The sequence below is a fragment of the Colobus angolensis genome, unplaced genomic scaffold (genome assembly GCF_000951035.1).
Source record: "Colobus angolensis palliatus isolate OR3802 unplaced genomic scaffold, Cang.pa_1.0 Scaffold232, whole genome shotgun sequence".
In the NCBI taxonomy this organism is placed as follows: Eukaryota; Metazoa; Chordata; class Mammalia; order Primates; family Cercopithecidae; genus Colobus; species Colobus angolensis.
The window spans coordinates 3759950-3781869 of NW_012115511.1; the positions used below are offsets into that span (position 1 = coordinate 3759950).

General features: G+C 35.6%; 1 protein-coding gene across 2 annotated transcripts in view; it reads right to left on the reverse strand.

Annotated features, from left to right (window-relative positions):
* POU6F2 (POU class 6 homeobox 2) overlaps positions 1-21920 on the reverse strand; it is a 491856-nt gene that overhangs the window by 448656 nt on the left and 21280 nt on the right. For both annotated transcript variants that reach the window (XM_011944507.1, XM_011944506.1), the window contains exon 2: positions 14272-14382. In XM_011944507.1, the coding sequence (XP_011799897.1) occupies positions 14272-14289 (18 nt within the window). In that variant the 5' untranslated portion in view covers positions 14290-14382. The remainder of the gene's footprint in view (positions 1-14271; positions 14383-21920) is intronic.

A 21920-nucleotide genomic window follows, 5' to 3' on the forward strand; every position in this document is an offset into this window, starting at 1 on the left:
TAAATAAATAAATATATTTTTTTTTAAATAAAGTTTAGTTCAATTTTTTTTTTTTTTTTTTTGGAGGGAAGCAGGAGGATATGAAGCAACAGTGCTCTCATGTATTGGTGGGAAAGCAACATGGTACAGTCCCTTTGGAAGACAGTCTGACATTTCTTTAAAAACTAAGCATAATCTTCTCATATGATCCAGCAGTCACACTCCTTGGCATTTCCCCCAAAGAGTTGAAAATATATGTACACACAACCAGCACACAAACTAATGTTTATTGCAGCTTTATTCATAATTGCCAGAACTTAGAAGCATCAGATTGTCCTTCAGTAGGTGAATGGCTAAACTGTGGCACATCAGGACAATGGAATATATACTTTTTTTTTTTTTTATTTTTTGAAAGTTCAATACAGAAGATAAGCAAAAATTGCTCCTTTGAAAAAGCTAATAAATAATCAGATCTCGGGCAAGACTGATCTAGACAAAAAGAGAGGATGCCCAAGTAAACCATATTAAAAGCTGAAATGGAAATATAACTACAAATAAAACAGATGCTGAAAAAATAAAAGAATTCACTGAAAAATGTATGCCACTGAATGCAAAATATTGGTCAAAATGGGCAATTTCCTAGAAAATAAAACTTTTCCAAAAAACACAGAAAGGGATAGAATACATGAACATCTCTCTTCATTATTATATACATTTAATTCATGATTTTAGGACTTCACATACAAACACACACACCACACATTGACTCAGATGATTCTACAAGTGAAACTTTCAAAAATAAATTTTAATTTTTAAAAAGTCTTTTAAAGAATAAAGAAGAAATTCTTCCCCTAACCTATGAAGTCAATAAAACCTTCATACCAAACCAGACTAGGAAACAGAACAAAAGACACTTCTAGGCTAATGTCATTCATGAGCAAAGATGCAAAAGGTCCTATTAGCAAGCAGAATCTAATAGCGTATATAAAAATGATAATGCATCGTCACCAAGTCACTTTTATCCCAGAAATGTAAGAGCGGCTTAATATTTTCAAATCTATAAATGCCATTTAATATATTAAATTTCAAGATGAACAATTATGTGATCATTTTAATGTATACAGTAAAAGCATTTGATAAAAATTTCATGACAATTATAAAACATAAGATAAAATTTTCAACAAACTAGGAATAGAATATCCTTACCACTTTAAAGGAATTCTATAACAAACTTATATAAAACATAATTGTTCTTTCTTTTTATTTTATTTGTATACATTTTATGGGACACAAGTATAATTTTGTTACACGGGTAGATTGCATAGTGTTGTGAAGTCAGGGCTTTTAGGATATCCATCACCCAAATAACATATATTGGATCCATTACATAATTTCTCATCATCCTCATACATAATTGCCTCCTCCCAGAAATGTTTTTGATAATGAAAAATGGCAAGTACCTTTAAAATGAGGGGCAAGTCAAATATGCTTAACCTCACTATCATTACTTTTATTAAATATTGGATTCAATATCTGAGCCACTGTAATAGGAGAGAAAAGTAAAAGTACCAACGATAGGAAAGAAAAATCAAAAATGTTATTTTTCAGATCACATAATTATCTCCATAGAAAAACCAAAAGAATATAAAACAAAGTGTTAGAAAGTTTGGCAAGATGGCTGGTATATGATCAATATATAAAAAATCAATTCTATGTACTAGCAATGATAATTTTAAAAACTATTTTAATAGTAATAATACGAAAAGTTGAAAAATTTGTGTTAAGAAGAAAATCTAGCCAGTTGCAGTGGCTTGTACCTATAATCCCAGCACTTTCGGAAGCAGAGGCAGGCAGACCCTTTGAGCCCAGGAGTCTAGACCAGTCTGGGCAACATAGTGAGACTCTACACATTTTTTTTTTTTTTTTTTTTTTAGCCAGGCCTGGTGGCTTGTGCCTGTAGTCCCAGCTACTCAGGAGGCTGAGGTAGGAGGATTGCTTGAGCCTGGGAGTTGAGGCGGCAATGAATTGTGATTGTACCAGTACACTACAGCCTGTGTGGCAGAGTAAGACCCTCTTTCAAAAAAAGGAAGAAATTTTACAATATTCCAAGTTACCTAGGAATAAGCCTGAAAAATATCTGTACAAAGAGAACTATACAAATTTTCTATGTATAGGTATAAACTATTTTAGAAAGATATCAAAGAAAACCTATAAAAATGAGAAGACATATCATGATTAGGGATTAGAACGCTTAATAGCATACAGATGTTAATTCTTCCCAAATTTATTAAAAAGATATAAAGGTACATCTAATATATATATCAACAAAAATAAACAAATAAATAAATAATTTTAAAAAGTTATAAGGACATTCAAAACAAAATTTCAACTAGATTTTTAGGTTACTTGTCCCACCAGATATCAGGACCTTTATGAAGCAGTAGTGATGAAGACAGCAAAGCAATATTTTTAAATGTTTAAAAAATACAAAAGAGTATGTTTTTAAAATGTTGAAATGGGTTAAGATTTCATAAGCAAGATACTAAAAGAAACAAACATTAAACAGTTTTAAAATTAACTTCATCTGCATCAAAATTAAAAAATGTCCGCCCATCAAAAGACACCATAAAGAAAGTAAAAACATAACGCATGAGTAGGGAGAATATTTTTAGAATGAAGGTAACTGAAAAAAGACTGGTATTCAGAATATAGAATGAATATGTAATAGGCAAAAACAATAGAAAATGTGACATGAATAGGCTTTTCACAGAGAAAAAATAGGTGCGTCAAATAAATATATGAAAAAAATGATTAACCTCAATAATCGGGGAAATCCCATTAGAGAACAATGAGATACAATTTTATATAGCTTGGTTTTGGAAAAATTAATAATTGGATTATACCAAGTCTTGGAGAGTATGTGGATCAATGGAGGTTCCTAAATATTGCTTTGTAGGAATATAAATTGGTATGTGCATCTGAAATACAAATTGGCATTTTCTTTTAAATGTGAGCATACTTGTACCCCAGGTAGAAAAGAATGCCATGGAATGGAAAAACAAATTTTAAAAAGTCCAGAATGTACAAAGCAATGGAGGCATAATATAATAAGGTACCTGCAGAATATTTCAGTGAACTGTACATTTTCATAGATGGAGTGCAAGGTGTATGTTTATGGGGGAAGAGAAGGAGATTTGATTAGAAACATTGGCAAAACGCCAACTCATAGTGGGTTGTTTTTGCAATGTTAAGAAGTTTGTACGTTGCCCTACATCCCAAAATATTTCAAGAATTCTTTGTCACGGAACTCCGTCAAATTGAAAGTCAAAAATGTAAAAAGACAGAAAAGCAGAGCTGCTCTGATTGGAATTGGAGGACCTTGGACCAAAAGGGAACAGCCCTTCCTCCCTTTCCATGGAGGTCCCTGAGGACATACCACAGTGCTTCTAATGCTTGGACACAGGTTTTTAAAAGCCCTTGTGGGCAGTAGGGTTTTGAGCACTGCAGTGCCACAACCTAATTTGCATTACAGAAACATCGCATAACATCAGTGTGATTGGATGATGGCAGAAGCCTAGTGAGTGTTTTTAAAGGACACCTGCTTGATGTACAGCAATGAGGAGGGTTTCTGGAAGGATATCCAGTTGCAATATCAAAGGTACCCACTGTATTTGAAAGAAGCTTCAAAGGTCTCAAGCATACAAATATATTTCCTATTACTCATTCAGATTGCTCAAAACACCCTGGGAGTACACTATAATCTTCATAAGTAGTTTACTTATATTGTTTTCTGTGCTGTCAGGAAAAAATTGCTTATGTCTTTTATTAATCCTAAGCAAAACCTACTTGATGCCACTTTCAATCATCAGAAAGTTGGACAGTAAAATAGAAAACAAAAATAAAAATATAGGGAAAAGCAGTCAACTGCCTAAATTCATCCCTGAGTATCAGAGGAGACACTTGACTTCTGTTATGTAGTTTGGCAATTTCTAAAGAGGAGATGAAAATATCCATCTTCTTACTGCCCTGCATTCTAACCTAGGTTACTCCATCATCATAATACAAATAGAGCCCATCTTCTCTGGGACTATCAATATTTTTATATTAAAAGTAAAATTAAGTAATTTAAGCGATACTGCAAAAGTTTTATATTAAAATAAACTCAAAAGAAATTTTAGTCTTAGTAAACTATCACACTGACCTAAACAGAAATCTTGGCTCTTTCACCAACCATTGGGCCTTTTTCCTTTCTGGCTTCAGTTTTTCCATTTGTAAAGTGCAAAGAATACCTACTTCTCAGGCTTAAGTGGAATAATACAGAAAATATATAAAATGCAGCCTGTATTATAGTTAAGTGTTCAATAAGCAGTAGCCATAATGTGACATAGGAGGACATAAGATTTTATAAATGTATAAATAAGACAGAAATGCTTTTCTAATAAGAACACTTCAATGAGAAAAATGGAAAATGTATTTGGACATTTGTGTATCACTCTAAATCAAGATTTCTCAACCACGACTCTGTTGACATTTGAGGCTGGATAATTCTACATTGTAGGGAGACTGTCCTGTACATTATTAGAAGTATTCTTGGCCTCTACCCACTAGGTCCTAGTCTTCTCTCTCCAAGTTGTGGCAAACAAAAATGTCTCCAGACATTGCAGACATTGCCACATGTTCACTGAAGGAGTGGGGAAGCATCTTAGCCAAGATACTGAAAGCACAAACAACAAAAGAAAAATACAGCATATGAATGTTATCAAAATTAAAATTTCTTCTTTTAAAAGCCTTTGTTTAGAAAATGGAAAGGCAAGCTAAAGACTGGTAAAAAATATCCACAATACATACATCCAATAAAGTATACATATTTGTAAACTCCTGAAAAACAATTATTTTTTAAAAACTAATCTTAAAACTAGGCAAAAGATTTGAATAATACTTTTAAAATGCAGATATACAAAGGATCAATGAATATATGAAAAAGTGCTCAACATCATTAGTCATCAAGGAAACGCAACATAAAGCCAGAATGAAATACCACTACCCACCTATGAGAATGATTAAAGATAAAAAGACTGACCATGCTAAGTGTTGGTGAAGATATGGAGCAGGTAGATTCTCACACACTGCTGTTGGATGTGTAAAATGGTACAACTGCTTAGAAAACTGAGAGTTTCTTATAATGTCAGACATATACCTACTCTACCACTTAGCAACTCTACTCTTGATATTTACTCCAAAGAAATGAAACCATATGTCCATGCAAAAGAATGTTCATAGCAGCTTATTCATAATAGCTCAGAACTGGAAATAACTCAAATGTCCAAGAGATGAATGGATGTACATGGTGGCTTGTCTCTCCAGCAAAAAAGATAAAAGATGGAAAAAGGGTGGAAAAGGTCCCAATACATGTGAAAACATAATGAATTTCATAGATGTTACACGGAGTGAAGAATGAAGACATAAAAGAATATATATTGTGTGATTCTACTTACATGAAGCTTTAGAACAGGTAAATAGAAATTATGATGACAAAATTTAAAAAGTGGTTGCTTCCAAGGCACTAGGGAGCTTTCTGTGTCCTTGAGAGTGTCCCATGTTTTGGCTAGAGTAGCTGTTACACAGGTGCACACGTGTGTCAAAACTGATTGAAGTGGACATCTGTGTGTTTTACTGCAAAAAATGATGGGTGGGGGATAATTAGGTTGAGCAATCAGAATTAAAAACACCTACAGAAAAAAGTAAATATAGGAAACTGAAGAAAATTAAATAAGCATATATATATATATGTTTCATTTTAGCGAATTTTGAGAAGGCATTTTATCCAAAAAAAGAGAAGCCAGGTATGAAAAATGAGCAGCTGACAAATGAGAGATAAGACAAACTAGTGAACTAGGCCGGAGAGAAGAATGCAGAAAATAACAAATAGTGAATATCATAAAAGAAAAGAGAAGAAGGAAGGAAAGCATTCATCAGAGATATAATAAAAGATATTTTCCCTGAGCTGAAGAAAGTCACAAGTCTCCATATCCTAAAGTCTCCCTAAGAGCCAGATAAGATTATTTCTTAAGGCCTATCCCTTGACATATCCTGACAAATTTCTGGATTCCAAGAATAAAGATAAAATTCTAAACATGTGTAGCAAAAAAGAAGAAAAATATTATCCTCAAAGAAAAACGCTAAAACTGTGGGCTAGCAGAATCAGATTTTAGGAACCAATACAAAAGACAAGAGTTTCTAAACAAACATTAAGGAATGAACTACAATTTCTAGAAATCTTAAGCAAGATGAACTAATTCCCTGGAATTTTATTCCCACGTAAATCATCATTTTTTATAGGTTTTAAAATGCAAGGATTGCATTAATATAATATCTATGTGCCTTTTGTAAAGTTATTTTAAAAAGATGAAAATTAACATAACTATAATAGAATAGAGGGAATCTGTAATATACATGAAACATTTTTGGAGAAAAATAGTAAAATGAATATTAAGCCCAAGAAATTGTTAACAATATGGTTTTAAAACCTAGATCAATTACAAAGAAAGAATTCTTGAAAGAAAAAGTAAATAATTTTATTTTTCAATACGTATGCAGCTAACATTTCACATACTTTCAATAAAATATGGTAAATGGGGTGGAGTAAATAAATATTAAATGCTTATCTTAGTCTGGGGTTATGGAGAAAGGCTATAAATAGAGTTTAGATCTTGCCGTCAGAAAAAAATATTGGTCAAGTATGTTTGCTACAAAAATTAATATTATCTGCTAGTAGGAAAGAAATAACATGTAAAACTTTCAAAGCAGTAAGAATAAAAACTGATTATTCCAAAGAAGATAGGAAAGAAAATAAACACATAACATAAATTGAAATAGATAAGATTTTAATCATTCCACAATGTAAGCATATACCAAACATTACATTGTACCCCATAAATATATAATGCTTATTCATCAATTAAAATATAAGTTTTAATGGTAAAAATAAGACCAAGAGCAAGCAAATCAATTAACATAATAAAAAGAAGGAATTACATTTCTCCATTAAAAGACAATGGATCCAAAATTGAGTTAAGAGAAGCAAAACAAAACCCAGCCAGAGACTGTTTAAAAGAACATTTTAAATAAAATGATAAGGAAAAAATGAAAATACTTGAAGATATGATAGGCAAATGGAAACAGAAGGAAAGCAGGTGGCAATATTACTATCAAAGTATAGCTCTAGCAAAATGCATTAAATGGGATATTTCATTTTTATAAAAGGTACATTCTGCCAAACAGATATGTCAAAAACTTTGTACATTAAAAAAAATCTAACCTAGAAATACATTAGGCAAAGAACTTTTAGAAATACGGTGAGAAATTGGCAGAAACTGCAATCTTAAGAGCAATAACACCTCTTTCAGAGTGTGACAGATCAAGTAGATAAAAAATAGAGAGTAGCTGAATAACACAATTAAGGAGTTTGATTTATTGAGGAGAAAGAGTAAAAGAGGAAACATTGTATTTTACAGATGTAAAATACATATTCTTTTCAAATTTCCATGTAAAGTAATGAAAAGGACTCATGAATGAGACTGCAATGACCATCTCAAAACATCCACCAAAAAGAAATACCAGTTAGCCCACACTCTATCCTCAATGCTGTAATTCTGGAAATAAATACTTCTGCATGAACCTTGGAAAGGGAAGAAATCACATTAGTGGTGGACTGAGAAAGCAATATGAGTGATACAACTATTGGGTAACAATATCTTGAAGTAGATATTTGAGTATCTTGAATAAATGAAAATGACTTATCCCTTCCTGGAGCATCCTAAATATCTCATCATGCAGCATTATAAAGAGATGACATTATTTTATCAGGGCCTGCCCAAGGCACTGGCTTCTAGAATGAAAGATAAGACCCCAGATTGGGAACTACCTTTTTTGGGGGGTCTGGGAGGGTGCACCCAACCTGCTTACTTGCTCCTGGTTCCACGCTTCCTAGAATGAAGCCTGACATACGCAAGCTGCGAAGGAAATGCATGATGGCTGCATTATCTTACTTATTCATTCATGCAAATAAATGGGCAACCAACAGTTACCAGATTCTGAGAAAAATGTTAACAAAACCCCAAAAGAATCAAAAGGAACACATTGATTCCCTGATATGGAGAAAACAGAAATAATTCAGGGAAGAGAAGGGAATCATAAAATAATTTTAATTGGTGTTGTGAAGAACATTTGACAAAATGCTTTATCCACAAAACAAGAACAGGTTGCAGTGATAAAAGGAACAAAGGTTTTTGAAAATTCAAAATGTAATTGTTGACATTTGAAAGACTGATAAAACACTACACGGAAAAGTCAAGGAAACTTTCCAGAATCGTAAATAAAAAGAAAGAAAATGTGAAAGATTTCAGCACAATCAATGCAGGAAGGCCAACATCTGTCTCCTAGTAGTTCTAGAAAGAGGTAGCTAAGAAAAGGAATGTGAGCAATTTATCAAAGGAGTAATGAATGAAATTACCCAAAGCTTAAACAAACCTACAAATAGAATACTGTAAGTCTTCGTTTTGAAGGATTCCATATGGTATTGAGCAGAAAAAAATGGAGGAAAAAAAAATCTAAGAACATTCTTATAAAATTTCAGAACACAAGGATTCTAAAGAAGATCCTAAAAGCTTCCAAAGAGATTACAATGTTTATCTTCAAAGGAAGAAGGACCAAATTGGTTTCAGACATTTCATAAGCGATGTTGGATGCCAGAAAACAGCAGAGCCTTCAAAAGTTCTGAGAGGATTATTTTGAATCTAAAATTCTAGCTATCAATCAAGAGTAAAGACAAAATAAAGTCATTTGCAGGCATGTGGGGACTTATAAAATTTACCATCTACAGATTTATTCTTAAAGAATTACTTGAGGATGCCCCCAAACAAAAATGGGATGTAGGAATGAGGAAAATACAAGGTTTAAGAAACCATGGACCAAATAATGTTGCAAAATGAAAGGAAATTCCAAGAAGATGGCCATGCAATCGTCCTGGAAAACCAGGGCTGCAATACAAGAAGGAGGCAGGGGAATCAGAAGGAGTGTTTCCAAGAAACAAATGAATTCTAGGTAGTAAGTTTCTAGGTAAAAGAACTGAACCTTCTTCATGAAAAGGGGAAACTATATTAAAATATGTAAAGGGAAAAATGCTCTGCTCCATTCTCTCCCACTTCCAACTTTTACTCATTGTATTTCCACTTTTAGTGGCACTGCTTTCATGATACAAGGTTATATGTCTTAACCTATGAATTACTCTATTTTGTTTTATAGTGATTATTTCAAATATCGGATTTTCAAAATTTTTAGATTTAATTTATAGATACATAAGGAAAATTTAATTATACTGGCTCGCAATCCCCTATGTGATTCCACTGGAGCAAGACATAAATGAGAACTCAGAATTTTATAAATTTTATAATGGTAATGAAGTACTTAGATTCCATATTAACTAATACTCCCAGCACATTCTGGACTATTAAGCTGATTAATATCTCTGCACCAAAAAAAAAAAAAAAAATGTAAATGGTTTACTTCATGGCAGTTCAGGTGAGGTTTTGTCACCAAATAAGTTCAGGTCACTGCTTCCGGCACAACCAATCCTCACACCTGACACAGAAACTAAAGGGTGGGCTTGTACGCTCTGCAAACCAATCAGAATCATTCCCTACTTCCTACTTCATGGAGAGCATTTCTGAGAATGTTTGGATACAAAGGAAAATAATGGTGAGAGATGGAGACATAGAGACATGGCCCTGATAGAAGTTTTGAACATCAAAAATCACTTCTACCTGCAGACAGTTCTATCCCTAGATTTCTGTGAGCCATTACCATTGATTGATCTGGCTTTCTGTCATTTGCAACTAAAAGAGTTCAGGCAAATTCTGTATTTAACACAAATCCCAAGGACTTTTCAATAGGCTAGAAAGACAACAAAGATGACTGCTATCACCATAAGTGTGCTATATTTGACTTGAGAATGTTAGCCAATACAGCAAGGCCAGAAAAAGAAATGAAGTATAACTACTAGGAAAATAATACAAATTAACATTATTTGGAAATAATATGATGAAAATGCAGAAGAATCAATACATTAATAAAACGAATAGGATAATTCTGAAAAAAATCCACTCAAATCACACACACACACACACGCATGCACGATCTAGGAATGAGCTTAATAAAAATTTTGGAATGTTTTATATAAAGGAGTCATGCAAATATTTGGGTTAGAAAACAAAATTCAAAGCCTCTGAGATGAGAGCATGCTTGGAATGTTTGAGGAACTGCAGGAACGCCCGGTATGGCTACCCCAGGGTGGATAAGGGGGCGTGTAATAGATGAGGTAGGAGAGGCAGGGAGGTGGGGAAGATCATGGAGGGTCTTAGAAGCAGCTCTAAGGACAGTGACTCCTATTCTGGGTGATATGGGGACCTCCTGATGCTTTCCAGCCAGGGCTACAGTAATCTGCTTTAGGTTATCATAAGATGGTCGCTGGGTTGACAACAGGTAATAGGCGAACAAAGGAGAGCACTTAAAAGAATATTGTGATAATACACATAACAATAACAGCAACTAAAGATGGTGATTTAGCAGTAGAATTAGATTTAGCAGTACAAAGTAAACAGATCCCAGATAGATTACAGAAATCACTAACAAATCTCCATAACATGTTCACACGCAGCCCAGTGTGCACATTTTGCTCATTGTTATGTAAAACTATATTTACTAATAGCTAAAGAAAAGTGAAGAAGAATAAGTAAATGATATCAAATCATTGATTTAATATGTATTTATTGGGTACAGCATCCATGTGTTAGGCACTAAGCAAGGCCATGGGATAGGGAAGAGGACACAGTTCTTGCCCAAAGGAACTCATGGTTACATAAGGGAGAAAAAACAACATAGTAAAATAAAAGTTGTAAAACCTTATACACACAGGATCATCTCAGGGCAACATCTCCAGCCTTCCCCACACAAAGGCATTATGACATTCACTGGTTCCTAGAGCTCCCTTGATCAAACCAAATTTTCAGCAAGGTCTCCACAGTCTGGCTTACTGCCACCTTTACACTCTTTTTGATCTCTGTGCTCTGCCACAGTGGCTGTCGGCCTTCTTCAAGTCCCTTAAACTGGACATGCCACATTCCTTTCAGCTGCAGGGACTATGCATGCACTGTTCCATCTGCAGAAAGCACGCTTAGCGCTGTCTTGACCTACACAACCCCAGCTCCTCCTTCAATCTTACCTCCCTGATATACTCACTGATGATTTCCCTGATTAGGTCAAGGTCTCCTGTGATGAGCTTTCATACCATTCACCTCCCCATGGTAACACTTAACACTGTTTTACATTTATGTAAATATAAATATTTGACTTTGGTTAGCTAAAGTCTTTTCTACTGAACTGCAAGGTGGGGCGGGGCGCCATATTGTTTTTAACTTTTTTAAAATGCTCCTGTGCTTACATGATTTTACAACTTTTAGTTTATCATCTTGTTTTTTCTCTGTCATGGGACTATGAGCTTTTTGGAGCAGAAACTGTGTCTTCCTTTCTGTCCCATGTCCTAGCTTAGTGATCAAACACATAGATCCTGCACTTAATAAACCATATTAAACCAATGAATTGGAATTACTCTATCATATCCCACATTACTAGAACCCTGCTTGGCTCACAGTGGAGAGTCAATAAATATTTGTTATTATATAGTATATATTGTATTATATATAGGTAATCAGTATATATTGTATTATATATAGGTAATCATGTATACCTATATATAATATAGATGTATTGTATATCTATATATAATATAGATATAGTATATAGGTACATAATATGTAATATAGATATAGTATATAGATATCTGTGTATAATAGAGATTACATATCTATATCGAATATAGATATTATATGTCTATATATAATATATATCTATATGTAATATAGATATATAATATGTATATAAAATCTAACCTACAGGTACCATTAATAGTCATCATATTTTAAAAAAAGGAAATAAATTCTAAGAATAACAAATTATTAGGCATTAATATATTTTAAAAATTCTGCTCCTGAACAAAACAGAATATTCTGACAGAGTTACTGAAGTATTTTTTTTAAATTCATAAGCAAGATGCTAAATATTCTCAGTGGTCATCTGAATGGAAACCACAAGGGGGAAGACGATCATCTATGGTGTACCATCCTTCTGCCCAAAGGCTCTTGACTCCAACTAATTGAAAAGAAGAGTCAATAGCAGTAGCAAGGAGGAAGCCACGGTTTCATGGAAGCAGTTCCACTTTTGACGAAAGGAAACTAAGCAGTAGGAGGCTCCATCATTTATTAAACCAGGATGTATTTGTATAGCCAACTGTGAAAAAGAGCTCTCCAACATTTGTGAGAGAATGATCCACAGGACCTTTGAAGTTAGGAGGAAATCTTGTGGGGAGAAAAGAGGGGAAAAAAAATCTTGCAGTTTTCTTTCTGGGTCTAAGCAATAGCAACATGTGGAGGTGACAAAAGAAAAAAGATAAATTGACAAAGAATGAAAAAAATTGAGTTTTTTCTGAATCCATAAGATTCCACACATATTTCACAAGGATTTATCAGGTGAATTAAGACTTGCCTTGCACATAGATGTTCATAAAACTTGTCTTTGTATTACCCAAGGCATAGGAGAAAGATTTAACATTAAAAGTTGCTAAACAACATCTAACATGTTATCATTTCTGTAAAATTAATTTTATCCACTTCTTTTTCAGTATGTTCCCCTTCATTTTTATAGTTATAGCTTCCACTCTCCTGAAAACATGCTTTTCCAGTTAGCTGGAAGAGACCTTCATTCACTTGCCATTTCCACACCCTGTCTGAAACAACCTCCTATGGGAAATGTTCATTTAAAGCCGCTTTCATACACTACCAGCATTGGGCTATGCCTCTCTGAAGGTTCTGCTGCTAAACATTGGCTTTTAAGCAACTACTTAAAGACACTCCCAAGAGATGTACAGTTAACTGTCTCATAATGAGTCGCTTCTCCTAGCCAGAAAAGATATTTCTGCCACATCCATATTTGATTTTCTGGAAAATCTATAGTAGGCTAAGCTTCACACATGAGCCAGTATAAGCTTATTATAAGCCTATGGTTTTTCTTTTTGCAACTCATGAGGACTCTCTCATTGCTCTGAGGGGAAAAAATCTGGAAACAAAGTAACCTGACAAGCTGAGTACATACATTAAGTGCATAACTTCTTTACAAATAGGGCTCTTGATAGTACATTTAAAGTACAAATAATGTTTCTACAGCACACCCAAGGAGTTCATTTTTTAAATGAATGAAATGACATTGGAAAGATGACATATTACAACTATTTCCTCCACTTGTTGACTTATAGCAGCTCCACTCCCTTGGTGTTTATAGACAAATGCTGCTCATAGAAAGGAAGGGACCATGTTTAACATAAATGTTGCCTTCTTTACGCTATGGAACACTGCAAAATATCATTATCATGGCAGAATCAATTGATTATATTATCCCCAGCATTCTAAAAGTCTTAAACTCTACAGACCAAGACATTCTGAATGGTTGCCCCATTTTTTAAAAGTACGTATCTAATTTTAAAAGAAGCAATTAGAAAACTGGAGATAAATTCTGTTCCTAGACCCATCAGCAATGACCTAGGTCTCCTTTCAAGTTTCTGTGCCTTTAAGACAGAATACATTCCATTGAAATTTTCTTCCCACTTTCTTAAGGAAACTGTGAGTGTTACTGACCCAACATTCCCCCAAAATACTTTAAGCCTCCTAATTATGACATCTCGAAATAGAAGCGTAAAGTAATACTCAAAAATCTAGAGTATCTTTTCCCATAAAAGCCACATCTGCCTTATTTTTTAAAATGAAATATAAAAATAGCAAATAAAATTCCATAAAAGATTATTTATGTGCAGCTTGTATTTAGAAGATAAACTCTAATGGTCAAGTATGTAAACAGTAAGGAGAGAGATATATATTCAATGTAGGTGTTCAGTAAAACAAACCGTAATACCACCCATGGATACAGCTTATGAATTAAGGAATAATTCTAGCATAAAATAAATCTAACCTTTTGGAGAAGCAGCATATCAGAACAAAAGGGAATCTCACTCATTTGACAAAAGGAAACATGACAATGATTTCCCTCCAATTTTATGCAATAAACTCACAGATTGTAGTTTTGTGGAAATTTCCTATTGGTAGGCATTCTGAAAAATCAACAAAATACCTGAAGAAGAGCACTCATTTGCCACTTCCTCTTGGATCATTATAAGAACATTCTTTCAGCATCTTGACAGTAAACAGCAAACAGGGTAACACAACCCAAGAGAGTTCATGCCTAGAAGAAAACCCCAACATTTTATTTAAATGATGACATTGCAAAGAAAACTCAGCTGAAACGACACACATACTTTTTACCAGACTTGGCAGACAGAACACTGAACAACTAGGCTCTGACTTTGACTTAGCCATAGATCTCCCATGGAGCTACATGGGAAAATAAGAAGCCCTAATGTCAGCCCTCTAACTTTATCTCTAAATAAAGAAGTAATTTTGAAGGTGTGGGTTGTAGGTACATTGTTCCATATTTTTAAAACAAATCCTAGACTCTATTTTTTTTTTTTTTTTTTTTAGACTGAGTCTAGCTCTGTCGCCCAGGCTGGAGTGCAGTGGCATGATTTCGGCTCACTGCAAACTCTGCCTCCCAGGTTCAAGCAATTCTCCTGCCTCACCCTCCCGAGTAGCTGGGATCACAGGTGCATGCCACCACACCTGGCTAATTTTTGTATTTTTAGTAGAGATGGAGTGTCACCGTGTTGGCCAGGCTGGTCTCGAACTCCTGACCTCAGGTGACCCACCTGCCTCGGCCTCCCAAAGTGCTGGGATTACAGGTGTGAGCCACTGCGCCCGACCCAACTCTATTATTAATAACTAGAATGGGGACTTAAAAATGTGATCAGGTTTAAGATGCTTGTCCATGTCTCTGACTTCAACACTTTTAGGCTGGGCCCGTTACCCCTTCTCATGTCCCCCCAATACCACAATACACCACATATATGCTGGCACAGTGTTCCTTTTCTTTAGGGAGATTACTTTTCAGGTGGAAAACTTGTTACCTTAGATTCTACAATTAAATATTATCCCAGATTTCTGTCAGAGATTAAACACATATGAATTTGTGTGAGGATAGCTCCCTTTCATAATGTCCATTTTACTGCTGCATGCCACAACGTGATGTAAAGGTCCAGTTGTTTCTGGATATAGACATAAACTTGCAGAGATCTGTTAGATCCTTTAGAAGATAAAGCAACTCTTAGCATTATCATGAATGATTTGTCTAGGAAAGTCAGTACCAAAACAAAGGAAATCTCAAAACTCAAACCCAAACCAGAGGGTAGTTCATTCTCTTGCATTTATACCCTATCAACATTGGATCATATTCACTTCAGGAGTAAAAAAGCAAAAATGAAAACAGAAACAAAAATCTTTTTGACGGCAGGTCAAGATAGCATGTGGCTATCAACCCAACCTACATACATGAGCACCCGGGCATGCACGCATGTGCGTGCAAACACACAACACACACACACACACACACACAGAGGTTTCTCCCTTTCCCCAAAAAGCATTTATAGTAAATATCCATCCAGACAAAAGCCTCCGTTTTCCTACTGCTTTTGTGTGCTGTGGCAGGAAGCAGTTGTCAGCTGCGTTCCTGAAAAATAACAACTGCAGACACTGAGACACATGCCACAATGTTCCCGTGGAAATCAAACTCTGAGAAATTTTTTAAATGTTTTCAACACATCAGCATGAAGCATCGACCTAGTTGGAATCACTTAGATCTAAAGCAAATGCACTGATTGTTTTCACAGCAGGCTTTTCTTCTTGGAGCTGAAACAGGCGCACTGGCGAGGGTTGCGCGGAAAGGTTTGCAGCCCCCTGCCTTGGTCTGCTATAGCCAGTGACACGATCAATACCAGGGTGAGCAGCAGAGGAAGCTCAGGGAAGATTATGAAGATGAGGTGAGTGACAGAATTACCTTATAGGGTTTGTTCTTTCTCTCACCTTGAATCTCATCTGCCACAGACAGAGATGGAAAACCATCAGGGCACAGACCAAAAACAAGAGGTGGAAAGGGTTGAAGGGCATTAGACACCATATGTGCTTGAGAGCCTGGCTATTTGTGTCTTTTTACGTGTTAGAATCCTCAAGAAAGGGCAAGTCCTGTAGCAAATCAGGGCGGCATCACTGATTAACGAGAAGACAAATGCCAGCATCTCTTTCAGGGCCTGGAGCACAGCAGGTGCACCAATAATTGGCAGCCCTGATTTCCAGTATATTTTTTATTACTGTTAATACAACTACTCCTCCTATTTTACTTTTTAGCCCCAGTATAGTATCATTCATGTAAATAATATACATACATAAAGTACCATCTTTCCAGGTTAAACTGTGGGATGAAGTGTGGACAAGACCAAATGTGCCTTAGGTGCCCATCATTTATTTATTGAGGGCCTCCTCTGCACAGGCACTGCTAGTCCACAGTTTTCTTCCCCTAACTCAGAGGTCCAAAGATGCCTAAACAATTGAGTCAGCTCATTCACTGGGCTTGTCCTGGAGCTTAACAGAGGCACCAATTTAGTGGAACCAATTCTCATTCAAAATGTCCAGAACGAAAGGAAACAGGGAAATCTCTATTGTCTATCAATCTGATTGAACAGTCCTGATCAACTGAGTAGAGTTGACTATGTTGATAATCAAATGTGCCTAATACTCATATTGACAATAATATGTCCAAGCTATAGCTGCTTTTATAATCCATCTCCCTAAAGCTTGAGATTTTTAAAAATATTTCTGTGAAGTTTAAACTGTATATAAGAAGTGTCCAAGAAATTCAAGGCTCATATTTGTTATTTGTTTCCTTAAGGCACTGGATGAACACAGTGAAAAGGAATATGTTCTAGGCCTTCCCAATTATTACCAAAACATCAAAATGAATTGTTATCAGAGATTTTATTCTGATTCTTTGAAAAAATATATAAGCATTTATATGTATATCTCATTTTAAATGGAATGTCTATTTGTTGAAAAGTTAAAAAAAACATGATTCCCCAAACCTAAAAATTCTCATTGCCGTAAGTTTGGTTATTTATTTAGGGTCTTTTTTTCTACACTTCTAAAATTTACATAATTAGAACAATACTACATAAACTAATTATTTTTTTCACTTAACATTACACATTATATCATAAGCATATACCCAGGTCAATTTCTTTGAAAACAATCTTAATATCACATGATTTATGGGTTTAATATGCTTAATCACTCCCTTGTTTTTTTTGTTTTTTGTTTTTGAGACGGAGTCTCGCTCTGTCACCCAGGCTGGAGTGCAGTGGCACAATCTCAGCTCACTGCAAGCTCCGCCTCCCAGGTTCACACCATTCTCCTGCCTCAGTCTCCCGAGTAGCTGGGACTACAAGTGCCCACCACCACGGCTGGCTAATTTTTTTTTTTTTTTATCTTTAGTAGAGACAGGGTTTCACCGTGTTAGCCAGGATGGTCTCGATCTCCTGACCTCATGATCTACCTGCCTCGGCCTCCGAAAGTGCTGGGATTACAGGCGTGAGCCACCATGCCTGGCCCAATCACTCCCTTCTTTTAAGACATCGGATGCTTCCTTTTTGTGTGTGAGTGCTAATATAATTTCTTTATCCAGGTCTCTGAGTGTTTCCTAAAAGTAGAATTGCTAGGTCAAAGGTGAAAACAACTTACTATTTTTGTGGTTTATTTCAAAAACAGTCTTTTTGCCTTTGAACTTTAGAATTTAAATTTAGAAGTTAGAAAAAGGAAAAAAAAGAAAATGTTTTCAAAATATACTACAAGTAAGAGATTAACATTTTAGTATATCCTTGATAGCTTTTTGTACACATCCATAAATATTTAGATATGCATCTCATCTTTCTGTATTATTTATAAAACAGAAGCACGTAGTACAAATGTACTACAATCTGCTCTGTCTGGTTAACTAAATAACTGAGATTCTTTCTGTGTCATTAAAGTCTTCCAGATTCAGAAATGAAGATAACTAAATCGTGCTGGCTTTCCACAAGTGCTGTCCCACAGATTATAAATGAGGCTTAGTATAGCTAATAGCAACTCAGTAAATTTTAAAACGCTCTTTTCATAATCTAACATTAATACTAAATCATAAAGGAAATCTTCGTATTTCTATGCTAAGGACATTTTGGCAAGAGAGGGAGGAAAAGGAAGAGAGGAAAGGGCAAGGCCAGGAAGAAGATATGCATCAGAAAATATTCAAAAATTCTCCCAAAGGGAAAAACCACTTGTAGTCACTTGAAGAAATTGATCAAATCAGTAAATTACCAAAGCAGTAAGTCAGTAATCAGTTTATTGTCCTAAAATGTTATTTTCTCCTTAATACTTTGTAAATCACTGGCCACGTGTGGTGGCTCACGCCCATAATGCCAGCACTTTGGGAGGCTGAGGGGGGTGGGCCACATGAGGCCACGAATTCGAGACCAGCCTGGCCAACATGGTGAAACCCATCTCTACTAAAAATATAAAAATCAGCTGGGCATGGTGGCGGGCGCCTGTAGTCCCAGCCCCTTGGGAGGCTGAGGCACGAGAATTGCTTGAACACGGGAGGCAAAGATTGCAGTGCACTGAGATTGTGCCACTGCACTCCAGCTTGGGCAGCAGAGCGAGACACTGTCTCGAAAACAACAACAACAATAACAACAACAACAAAACTTGTAAATCACTAATCTCAAGGCAAAATCAACCTTACATAACAAATTGGTTTCAAAATCTCTGGATTTTGCCTAAGGAAGAACGGGATAATAGTAATCACTTTGTTTTTCCTAGAATTCATTACCTATCAAAGAAAATGCATAAATTCTAGAAGTACTGCTTGCTCCTTTGCCACAAAGCGTACATTAAAGAGTAAATTGTTTAAAGTCAAAGGTAAGATTAAACAACTTATTTAATATCATCCTGTCTGTTATTATTTCTAGGTCTTCTTTGATAATAAGTCAAGGAGTTACATTTGACATAGCCCTGTTATTTTTACCACAGGTTAGTTTTAAACACCATTGTGGCTTATAATCACCATTACCATCACCGTCACCAACAAATCACATCACTGTGACTATCACCACCACATCATCACCATTACCAACATCGCCATTGCCATTCACATCATCATCCCCATCGCCATCAGCATCATCATCACATCACCATGACTATCATCACATCACCACCATCACCATCACCATTGCATCACCATCACTATCACCATCACACAACCACATCACCAACATCACCATCACCATCACCGTCGTATCATCATCACATCACCATCGACATCATATCACCATCACCACTACCACCACCATTATCACCATTTCTCCCATGGCATCAGCAGCTCTGGTCAACAGGTTGACCATGCAACCTTTAGGAGATAGCTCATACATGGTCTTCCCACATATCCTCATCTAAAGTAGATTTCCCATCCTCAATCATAATTCACCAGCTTAGTAATAATTTTCATTTTCTTTCTGGTGCATATCACAAACTGAGAGTCTCCTTTGTTTTTTTTTACTTGTTTCTCCTCTGTTTCCTTGTCTACAATGCAATCTAGGTGAGAACAGGGACCACAGTTATCTTAGTAATCTTCTATCCCCAGGATAGATGCCTGGCCCATAACAAATACTTGATAAAAATCACATGAATTAAGTAATACAGCACCTATTATCAACTCTTTGTTTCTAAATTCTAACCCAATACAAAAAAAAAAAAAAACATCAAAATGGCCTGTGTCAAAGAATGTTCTTTCTAGTATATTTTGTCTCATTATGGAAATTTGATACTGCTATACCCATAAGTCATTTTAAACTATTTACAAACAATGTAGGCACAATCAAGAACATCAGGGTAGAAAAGTGACCTGATAGGTCACACAGGTTAAGAGGTAAGGAACTATTCACTCACAGACATCTCTCTCACCTTCCCAATATGAATTTCCATGGTCAAATTAATCTTTAAGGATAATATACTGTAATGCCATGAAACTCATTTTAAATGATAAATACTGCATGATTACTCACATATTAATACTTAGGTATGAATTCAGTTACAGATTATTTGAACAAACAACACTGGGCAGGTCATTTTTAGCTCGCCAAGGACCAAGGTGTTGGGAGGTCTAAGGAAAATGAAAGGCCACTTTATTGATAAGGATGGACCAACAGTGCACAGGAGACTGTATGCATGGGGCAGAGAAGACACAAAAAGGACAGGAGTGGGAAGACAAGTCTCTGTTGACCCTGATCTTTTCTAGATACTCTATAAACAAAATGTCAGAGTGTTTTTGTTCCATTTCAACAAATATGTTTGAGTGACCCAATTTATAGCATTGGGAGAAACAAAAATCGGTCTTGAGGCCAGGGCTATGAATGCATAAGAGAGATTAATATGTCATTATAAGTTGTGTGTGTGTGTGTGTGTGTGTGTGTGTGTGTGTGTGTGTGTTGAGAAAATGGAGAGGGTAGAAATGTAGAAGAAATGAAGAGAACATTTAGCAGAAGATAGACACTGGAAAGCAGTCTGATATTAGTGGCTGTTATGTAATAAATATTGGTAAAAATATTGTATTTGCTTCACTAGACAGTCCAAGTGATCACTACAAGTAAAACCCTTATAAGTGAATCAGTGTTAAACAGTAAGAGGCTTCCCATTTAGAAAAGCACACATATTCTGAGGATTTTCCCAAGAGTATATCTATAAGCTTCAAGTAACACAAACAGAAATCTGCTGGCTCAAGGCCAATCTGCTTAAACACTGTGCTCCAATGTCCCCCCAGACATGCTTGCTGGCACCTGGAGAGGAGAAGCATTTAACTCCACTTGACTTACCCCAACTGACCCTTCACTGTCCACTGTCCACTTTCCTTAGCTTGCCATTCACAAAGACGACTTACAAAATGAACTAAAATGAGGATTGGTTATTTTTCCAGGTTTCAAGAAGCTCCCTTTAAAAAAATCTCTCATTATGAACAGAAAAGAAAAAGTTGTAGTACCTACTTTAAGGGAACAAAGCAAGTACAATTCATCTTTGGTAGCATGAGACAAGATAAGACAACATATTTGTTCTATGCCATCATGCCTAGGAACATCTCATAACCAGACTGACTCTTGAATTGATCCCCTTTTCAAAATGTACATGTAATAAAATGGTACTCCCCAACAAAGCAATAATAAATCTAAAAGTGGGCTTTCAAAATATTAATGTCACAGCGTTACTAGCAAAAAAGACTGTTAAGCACAGCATTGTTATTACAATAAGCACATAAACTTGTCATTGGATGTGTCGACCAAACAGGAGGCCCAGGGTCAGTGAGAGGAGTTAGGCATGGAAAGGTTGTGTAGTTGTCACCTCTGCATACACAAGGATGGCTAGCAAGGGCTTATTTTAGATGGGAAAAAGTCTATGGTTCCCACAGCAACAGTAACTTAACCAGTTACGTATATAGTATATTATGACATGAAAGTTGACACCACATACAGAAATACTAAATACTACATATGCTTGAGGGGTACAAGTTATTGTTGCTATGGGAGCTGTAAGTTCTGAATGGCAATAAAAATGGAGTAAGAACCACCTGTACAGCCTTGGATCGTGCCTTTATGAAAACCTTGTGCATTCATACACTTGACAAATCTTTATTGAGTGCCTACTATGTGTAAAGAATTGTGCTACAGGCTGTGGGAAAATATGGCCCCTGCCTCCAGTAGCTAATAAAAAAAGTATCCATTGGGACCTTACAATTTTACAGGGACTGAGAGAATTCCTCCC